Source organism: Coregonus lavaretus, assembly GCF_964263955.1.
Source record: "Coregonus lavaretus genome assembly, chromosome: 31".
Classification (NCBI taxonomy): Eukaryota; Metazoa; Chordata; class Actinopteri; order Salmoniformes; family Salmonidae; genus Coregonus; species Coregonus lavaretus.
Window position 1 is genome coordinate 30,181,308 of NC_140018.1, and position 10,019 is coordinate 30,191,326.

Genomic DNA, 10,019 nt, shown 5'->3' on the forward strand with positions numbered 1-10,019 from the left:
GTAGAAGCTGTTGAGAAGACTTTTGGACCTAGACTTGGCACTCCGGTACCGCTTGCCGTGCGGTAGCAGAGAGAACAGTCTATGACTAGGGTGGCTGGAGTCTTTGACAATTTTGAGGGCCTTCCTCTGACACCGCCTGGTATAGAGGTCCTGGATGGCAGGAAGCTTGGCCCCAGTGATGTACTGGGCCGTACGCACTACCCTCTGTAGTGCCTTGCGGTCGGAGGCCAAGCAGTTGCCATACCAGGCGGTGATGCAACCAGTCAGGATGCTCTCGATGGTGCAGCTGTAGAATTTTTTGAGGATCTGAGGACCCATGCCAAATCTTTTCAGTCTCCTGAGGGGGAATAGGCTTTGTCGTGCCCTCTTCACGACTGTCTTGGTGTGTTTGGACCATGATAGTTCGTTGGTGATGTGGACACCAAGGAACTTGAAGCTCTCAACCTGTTCCACTACAGCCCTGTCGATGAGAATGGGGGCGTGCTCAGTCCTCTTTTTTTTACTGTAGTCCACAATCATCTCCTTTGTCTTGATGAACGTACTTTGGTGCGAAAATTGCAAATCAGTCCCAGAACAACAGCAAAGGACCTTGTGAAGATGCTGGAGGAAGCAGGTACAAAAGTATCTATATCCACAGTAAAACGAGTCCTATATCAACATAACCTGAAAGGCCGCTCAGCAAGGAAGAAGACACTGCTCCAAAACCGCCATAAAAAAGCCAGACTACGGTTTGCAACTGCACATGGGGACAAAGATCGTACTTTTTGGAGAAATGTCCTCTGGTCTGATGAAACAAAAATAGAACTGTTTGGCCATAATGACCATCGTTATGTTTGGAGGAAAAAGGGGGTGCTTGCAAGCCGAAGAACACCATCCCAACCGTGAAGCACGGGGGATGGCAGCATCATGCTGTGGGGGTGGTTTTCTGCAGGAGGGACTGGTGCACTTCATAAAATAGATGGCATCATGAGGAAGGAAAATTATGTGGATATATTGAAGCAACATCTCAAGACATCAGTCAGGAAGTTAAAGCTTGGTTGCAAATGGGTCTTCCAAATGGACAATAACCCCAAGCATACTTCCAAAGTTGTAGCAAAATGGCTTAAGGACAACAAAGTCAAGGTATTGGAGTGGCCATCACAAAGCCCTGACTTCAATCCTATAGAAAATGTGTGGGCAGAACTGAAAAAGCGTGTGCGAGCAAGGAGGCCTACAAACCTGACTCAGTTACACCAGCTCTGTCAGGAGGAATGGGCCAAAATTCACCCAACTTATTGTGGGAAGCTTGTGGAAGGCTACCCAACACGTTTGACCCAAGTTAAACAATTTAAAGGCAATGCTACCAAATACTAATTGAGTGTATGTAAACTTCTGACCCACTGGGAATGTGATGAAAGAAATAAAAGCTGAAATAAATCATTCTCTCTACTATTATTCTGACATTTCACATTCTTAAAATAAAGTGGTGATCCTAACTGACCTAAGACAGGACATTTTTACTAGGATTAAATGTCAGAAATTGTGAAAAACTGGGTTTAAATGTATTTGGCTAAGGTGTATGTAAACTTCCGACTTCAACTGTAGGTATGCATTTATCTTTGTGACTTAATTCAACTGCTCATTTTGCAAAGTAAGATCTATGATTTATCTCTCAATTACTTTGATCATTAGAACATTTTAGTAAGAGATATGAAAAGGATAGGGATAATGTTTTTAAGTTGTGCTGTTAACAACAACACTGGAATCTCTATCTGATCGGTCCTATTTTCCCCAGGGCCGAGAGATCCTGACTGGCCACATAGACTGGCAACTACTTCCACCTGCACCTGAACCAGTATGACATGGTGGAGACCATCACCTGTCTGTCACTGAAGCCTCTCCCAGTGTCCAACTACCTGTGTCTCTATTGGAAACATGAGCTGCTGCTCAACCACCTGTGTTCCCGTTATGATGAAGGCCTGGTTCACGACCTCTACAGGTAGCTGCTGGGGCTGTTTACATTACAGCACCATACAGAGAGGAGAGGGAGGAAGTAGGGATGTTCAGGTCACTGGAAAGATATAGTTACATTTCAAATGTTTACAGACAAGACAAGTATGGTATAGGGAGTGGTAAAGAAATGTTTGTCTTTATTAGGAGTTGCATAAATCAGCCTCTTGAAGTAGGCAGCTCTCTCAGATACTATCCCCTGTCAGTGTTTCCTGGTAGGCTAGCATTTGAAGAACTGTGTGTGGGTGACCTCGTTTCTGATGTTTCAACACAAGCGACCCCCAGATATAGGAACCATTGTCCCTGGTTCTAATCTGTTTATGCAGATCCCCAATCTGCTTTTCTGCTCTTTGGAGGAGACAATGGCTTAGCCACCCTGCAGTGGTCATAAGGCTCTGTAACTCATGTTAAATCTGTTTTTTCATTGGACCTTGTCATGGCTCTGAATGAGGCCACTCTCAATGTCATTATTGAAGCTAACTGAACACATCATGAACCGGTAAAATAATTGATTGACCATGCTGCTGCTGCTGTTGTTGGTGGTTATTAGGTTATTAGATGAACGCACTAACTGTGTGTGTGTGTGTGTGTGTGTGGTTTTGTACTTATTTCAGGGAGAAATGGTGCCTGGCAATATATCATGATCACTTTGCGGACTTTGTGCAGGAAATGCACCCAATCATGGAATCAAGTGCAGGTTTGATTTCTCGCATCTTTCTCGATTCATATTCATAAGGATAATGTGTGAAACGTTTGAGTGTTTGCTTGTTATTTGCATGAGTATTTGTCTACCAATACTATTTGTTATAGTTGAGGGGGTAGGTACAATAGAAAGGACATTTTTAACAAAGACTTTCTCCTTTTCTCCAGGACCACAATGATGTGTCCATTACAGAGCTCATTCAGAGAATGGTGGATGAGAAGCTGGACATTATTGAGCCAAACATGTTTCTCAAGAAGGTATTTGAGGAAAGTGGGGGTCTGGCTTCCCTGAAGACCAGCACTCTGAATTACCTGAGGTACAACAGATACCATGTATCCATGTATGCCCAGCCTGGACTACTGTAATGGCTCCTCAATGTTATCTTGCCTCATCCCACTTTTCCAATTAAATATTTATCACATGGAAATATTGCTCTTTTTTATGTAATTAAAATGTTATAGAATCATCCAACTGTAGTAATAACATTTACATTAAATTGAGTTAATTTGAACTGAAAATACCATAGCCAATGTTCTTAATATGCCTGGCCTCAAAGACTAGAAGTAACATTGTAAATGTAAATCTGTGACATTCAAATTAGTATGATATGTTACGTTTGGTATTATTACATAAGACAGAATGTTACCAAAAACTAAATGTGGGATGTTGTTCGGGGAGGATGGGTGGGTGTGTAATGCGAACGTTTAGCAACCCAAAGGTTGTGTGTTAAAAATCCCATCAAGGACAACTGTATCATTTTAGCTAATTAGCAACTTTGCAACTATACTTAGCATGTTAGCTAACCCTTCCCCTAATCTTAACCCCTAACATTAACCCCTATATAATGTCCACCTAAACAACGTTAGCCACAACAAATTGGAATTTGTAACATATCATACATATTGCAAATTCGTAACATATTGTATGAATTGAAATTATGAAATGGATGATGGATATCCACAAATTAATATATACCATACAAAACATAACATGTCATACTAAATGGAGGGAGACAGATTTGCGTTTTCTATTTACATCTACTCCAGAGAAAACAAAACAGAATCCTAAAATAAATATTATCTTTAAGTAAAAGAAGTGACAAGGAATTGTCAAATTCAGCTTTATCACAAGAAATTCGCCTTGAATAGGCTAGGCCTACTCGCAGTTGTGACCGTAAAGTTTATTGGGATGGATGACTGATAAGGACCTGACCTAGGCCTGGAGATTAAAGTGTGAGCACGAGGAGGGGTTCTATATTCTACAGCTGTATGGTAATGAGCCTAAAATCTTCACTGCCTGTCTTTGCGCAGCACACGCCACCAAACAAATAGCCGCACACGCGCCTCAATGTATGGGGTCGTTCAAGCCTTTATCACATAGCTCGGTAAGATAAACGTTAATGGGGAGAACGAGAATATATTAATTTATAAAATGACACGGCTCAATGACACCCAATGAACTGTGTCGTACCCTGGCTATTAAATAATTAGCCATTTTAATGCAAACAATTTTACAGAGGAAGGCAATGTGGGCCTATAGGTCATTTTAAGAAAATAATCTTTGCATCATATGGGCCTAGGCTAATTACCTTTTTCCTAAGTGTAAATTAAAACTTCCAGATATGTGTGATTGTTTTAATTCGTAGCCTATTAGTGTGCTTTCATTAGGCCTATTTGATTCTTAAATTATGTTGCAGAAGGCCTACACTTATTACTCAAAGGGGCTTTTGCCTCCTCGACATGTTTGCTTTTTCTGAATTAGGGTCTATTCAGAATTTTAAAAAGGAAACTTTCCGAATAGGCCTAACTGATCATCAATAATTTCACGTAGCCCCATTTCAGATTATTTTGAGCAACTTTTTTGTTGTTGTAGCCTATACATATATAGGCATATTAATAACTGGGGAGTTCTAGGTCATTCTTAATCCCATTGCATACAAAAATATCTTATTGGGTGAAATTCTGTCAACAGTGTGTCATCGCAGTAGACACAAAAACACTTGCTAGACATCTGACGTGTGGTTGATGGCACAATGCAATTAAATATTGATGCATTAACCAAACTAGACAAATCTTCTCATTCATCGCCATGATGGTGGGTAGCCTAAGCTATATTTTAGAGATAGGATATGATTTGACCCTGAAGGAATTGGTTTGGACTGTTTTAACGGAGAGATAATCATGGTTTGGCCCATTTGGAGACGGTCCGCTTTGTCCAAACCGCACTGATTAGGCACAGCACGCGCCGACAGTATCTCTTTGCCAGATTGCTTTTGGGGCCCATTTTACCGTGCAATTTCCTTTTCAATCACAAGCGGTATAGGCCTATAGCTTGCACAAGCGCAGCCATTGTAATGCAAAACAGGAAACCCCTTTTATTAATTATGTATGCGTAAAATGACTGCTTCATATGTCCAGAGTTCAACTGTCGTATCCAACACATGTCGCTATGGATGCCTTGAAATGTTTCTTTGTCGCTGCTTAAAAAATAAAAAATAAATCGTTTGGTTTTTTTAAATTTTGTGTTTTTATGGGATAGCCTAGACTATACAACTTGTTTGTATATAGGTTGCCAATAAACAATTTGCCGAAATGGTTTAGCCTCGAATAAGGTTTAATATGTATGCAATTGAAGCAGACTAAAACATGCAACTCAACAATGTGTGTGTGTGTGTGTGTGTGTGTGTCTGCACTGAAGATAATATTTTGAGTAGGGCCAACAAATAAACAACACCAACCCCAGCATCTTTTTCATTGTCCGTTAATCAGGCACCCCTACCCAATTTAGATTTTAGATTCTGATGGTTGTTGTGTAGTGATGGACGTCTCCTTTTGGCAGATCAGAACCCCCCCCCCCCCCCCCCCCCCCCCCCCCCCAAAGGAGACACACAAAGCCGAGGCACGTGTGCATTTCTATACAAACTCACCAGACCGTAAAAAAGGAGGGTCCCGGCGTGTGCCTTTAACCGGACGAGGTGGGGGGTGGGGGGTGGGGGCAATGCGCGCCTAGTAATATAATACAAACTCAGGTACATCTGTTTAGAAATCTGCAAATCCTCCTACATTTCCACCCGAAACCAAGCCCCTCTCTCCACCCTCCCACACCCACTCGGCAAATCCATAGGGATCTTAGTTCCATCTGATTGGTTGGGGATGAGGCAACAAGGGGCGAGAACAATGTCATCATGTCTCCTTAAAAAGAGTGCAGCTATGTCGTGGTAAAAGCATCTCGGGAAGAGAACGAATCAATAGCACGGGACGGTGAAAATCAAAGTATCCGATGTGTCTGTAATAATAACCTGAACCTGGATTTTATTTCAACATCATCTGTGCGTCCAAAGTGCCTTATTCGTTCCGTCCACCGCAAAAATGCCAAGAGGCTTTTTAGTGAAAAGGAACAAGAAAGCAAACCCTGTGTCTTACAGGGTGCGCTCTGACGAAGAGGAGCAGGGACAACAAATACAAGCTTTGCGGAGTTCAAAAGACCCAGTTCCGTCAGCGGCTCTCGCATCGTTCACTGAGCGCGCAGCAGCAGCATCCCCGTTCTGCGAGGCATCAGCCACAGCAGCAGCACCCGGACATGACGCTAAACCCGTTCAGTTTGGGAACCCGGAGGCAGAGTACCAGGCGCTCAACAGCCCCACCCGGCCCGTCAGTAAGGACCACGAACGGGCATATTTTGAGAGACGTTTCAATCTAGGCTCACCTGTGTCTGCTGAATCCTTTCCCACACCTGCAGCGCTTACCACTTTAGATAATCTCTTTTCCCCAGTGGACCTAAAAATCGGTACCAGTAACAGCAACCGGACCGGGACAACCACGAACCCAATCCCATCCGCTGTCACCGGGAACGGCACCAAAAGGCCTTCAAGCGACACCGAGCGTAAAAACAAGCCTCCATCCAAAAAAACCAAAGCTATCAGGAAACTACATTTCGAAGACGAGATGACCACATCACCCGTGCTTGGCCTCAAAATTAAAGAGGCGCCTGTCAACCAAAAACCCAGACCACAACCGGCAGCAGGTGACAAGCCCCTCGGTGAGTTCGTCTGTCAACTGTGCAGAGAAGCATATGGCAACCCGTTCGCGCTCGCCCAGCACAAGTGCTCCAGGATTGTGAGGGTTGAATACAGATGCCCTGAATGTGATAAGGTGTTCAGCTGCCCCGCGAATCTAGCCTCCCACAGGCGCTGGCACAAACCTAAGCCCCAGAATACAGCGTCAATATCTGGTGCGCAAAATATTAAATCAGAGAGTGATAAGATGCCCGCGATTGATAAGGCGGTGTCTGATGAAATAAAGCACCGGAGCGACAGAGACACACCCAGCCCCGGGCTGTCAGAGTCGGGATCAGTTGGATCAGATGAGGGTCTCTATGATTGTCATCACTGTGGGAAAAAGTTTAAACGCCAGGCATACCTGAGAAAGCACATCCTATCTCAACATGCCACATCCTCCCAAAATACCAGCAGTGAGGACCACGATGCCTATCCATCATCTCAAAGCGAGGGAAAGCCGGGTGACCAAACTCCAAGCCACGCACCATTGAATCTGAGTTCCTCAGGGTGCCACCTGTGCCCTGTTTGTGGAGAGAACTTCCCCAACAGAGTCAACCAGGAGAGGCACATCCGTCTCCTCCACTCCTCGCAGGTCTACCCATGCAAATATTGCCCTGCCATGTTCTACAGTTCACCGGGACTTACACGGCACATCAACAAATGTCATCCCTCAGAAAACAGGCAGGTGATCCTCCTTCAGATGCCTGTGCGCCCAGCCTGTTAAACTGAGGAACAACCTGTGCCTTTACGCATGGAAGTCATCTGCATGAAGTTTGACTCCATCCTCAACCTGTGCATTTAATAATGGGGGATTTTAAATCCTGTTTGGAGCTTGAATTCTATATTTTTCAGACTCATCTTAGTTGATCTAAAGAAAGTAAAGCATTAGACTGTTAACTTATTTTTTTAGTCTCTCTGCACAAGTGCTATTGCATTAGCTTCTAGACCTAAGAAAGGGATATCCTAGCTGTACCGTTGTCATAAAATTGCCTTTTAATTCACAGGCTGGAAATGTATCTATAACTTTATTAGCTTTACTATAGCTTGTGAATCTGTGGACATTCAATTTTAGCTTTGTCTCTGAACATAATACAATTCGAAAGGTTTTCTCTATCCATCAATGCCTTGGATTAGAGCTCTTGTACACACCTGCTGTAAAACTGCCTTAATTTATGTGTCGAATAATGATTGTTTTTAATGTCTTATTTATCATTGGCCAGATATTGTATCATTATTGTTATTTACATACTGTATTGCCAATATACTACATGTAAACCATCATGATTTTTATTTATTTATTTATTGAATTTATCTTATGTAAATTATTGTTTTGTGTGATTTATGTGTGACTCATTAATGTATTTCCTCATGCCATAGCAAAAGTATCCTTTTGACTTATTTATATCAAGTTTACATAGATACTGAGAATGGTGTATGAGTGAAGTAGCCTACAATCGAATGACCTTGAGCTTATAAAACATTCTCTTCAATGCTCTTAAATGCAATCATATTTTTTGCTCTGATTGTTTTGTATCTATTAGCTCTTACCGCATTTGTATGTTTCTGCAGTATTTGCTATATGTCCAAATAATAAAAGCAAAAAAATCCATATTGTTTGACTAACTTGGACTAACTTATGTTTTCTGACCTGAGCTTATGTAGGACCGTGCAGCCATAGTGGTGTTGTCAAGACCATATTGTAGTGCTTGTCAGTAAGTAAATGGGCAATCCTCGACTTGACCCTGCATGGTCAGTCAGTGAGGGAGTGCCGGGCAGTGCAGGTGTTTAGCAGGTGGCCAGACAGACACTTGACTGAGTTTGTTTTGGCAGCCTTCCCAAAAGGCTCCCCCACACTACACTGACTTTGTGTCTCAGGCTATCATCGTCACACAAGAGGCAGCCTCCACTAGCGACATCCCATCGCAGCCCAGCAGCACAGAGCAGCCCAACAGGTAGCAGAGATAGCACTACTGCACCAGATAGTGGGGGGGGGGGGGGGGGGGGGGTGTTCATTCCTCACTGCATCCCATCACATAGTGCAGCACAGCAGATAGCTGGGGAGGATACTGTGCTAGGTCCTGTCACTACTAGGGCTACATAGAAGTCACATACACTACCAGTCAAAAGTTTGGACACACCTACTCATTCCAGGGTGTTTCTTTATTTTTACAGTTTTTTACATTGTAGAATAATAGTGAAGACAACAAAACTATGAAATAGACTTATTGAATCATGTAGTAACCAAAAAGTGTTAAACAAATCAAAATATATTTTATATTTGAGATTCTTCAAATAGCCACCCTTTGCCTTGATGACAGCTTTGCACACTCTTGGCATGTTGTAATAATCCTTCAGTCCATTCAACTATAATGATAATCCACATAATAACTATAAAGGTTTGCTAGCTTGTCTTAAGGTATTTATGGTTGTGAAATAAGTTATAGCAGTGGTAGTGACTGCCGTCGTAATGGTAGTGACCTTTTATAGTTGAAAAAGTAGGTAGATGGAAAGACTGATTGATTGATTGACTGATTGATTGATTGACTGATTGATAGACAGGATTGCCTGAACATGTGAAAGTTGGTTTGGTGTCTCTAGCTTGAATGGTTTAAGAGTTACTATTACTGTTGGTGGGTTATTTTATGCTAATGTTAATGGTTATAATTGATCAAGTTTAGAAAATGTTAAAGTTGTTTTAGTGTTTGAAGCTGAAATGGTTAAAGAGCAGTCTATCAGTATGTTCTTATGGTTGGCAGTAAGGTAAAATAATTAATAATAATAATTAATTATAGTAAACTAAAACTGAAAGTAAAACTAACACTAATCATGAAAAAACAATGTAGTAAACTGAAATTAAATAATTAACAAAACCTGTTTGAAAAACAAAAACGATACTTTTATTTAAAAAAGTATAATAGTATAAAACAATCTGAATCCAAGTAAGTAAGTTGAGTCAGTCTGCATATTTCAATGTTGGTTTGGAGTTGATATCTTAAACGGAGGAGATAGGACTAGATTATTTGTTTTGTTTTTACAATTCAACTCTATGGCCAATGAAATGCATTGAGTTTTATACAAATATGGCTGTAGTACAAAAAGTATAACAAGTATCACAAATATTTTCTTAGGCAACCTGAAGACAGTCTGTCTGCAAGTTTTAAAGTGTGTTTGGTATTGATAACGTAAGCAGTTTAGAGTGAGGGAAATTATAATAATAAATACTTTTCAGCAAGCACATTAATAATCATGCAATGACATTGTAATTTTGCT

The 10,019-nt window shown here is 41.6% G+C and overlaps 1 protein-coding gene and 1 pseudogene across 2 annotated transcripts in view; both read left to right on the top strand.

Moving 5' to 3' along the window:
* LOC311107152 (cilia- and flagella-associated protein 61-like) overlaps positions 1 to 3,057 on the top strand; it is a 36,088-nt pseudogene extending 33,031 nt beyond the window's left edge. The window contains exons 18-20 of the transcript in view: positions 1,775 to 1,978; positions 2,595 to 2,691; positions 2,860 to 3,057. The product of the transcript in view is annotated as a cilia- and flagella-associated protein 61-like (transcript). The remainder of the gene's footprint in view (positions 1 to 1,774; positions 1,979 to 2,594; positions 2,692 to 2,859) is intronic.
* A 3,003-nt stretch (positions 3,058 to 6,060) lies between these two features.
* LOC311106684 (insulinoma-associated protein 1a-like) lies at positions 6,061 to 7,473 on the top strand (the record flags this gene model as incomplete). Its single annotated transcript, XM_084149078.1, has 1 exon — positions 6,061 to 7,473. One exon carries the CDS (start codon positions 6,061 to 6,063, stop codon positions 7,471 to 7,473), a length of 1,413 nt encoding a protein of 470 aa, XP_084005204.1.
* Between the last annotated feature and the right edge of the window lie 2,546 nt (positions 7,474 to 10,019).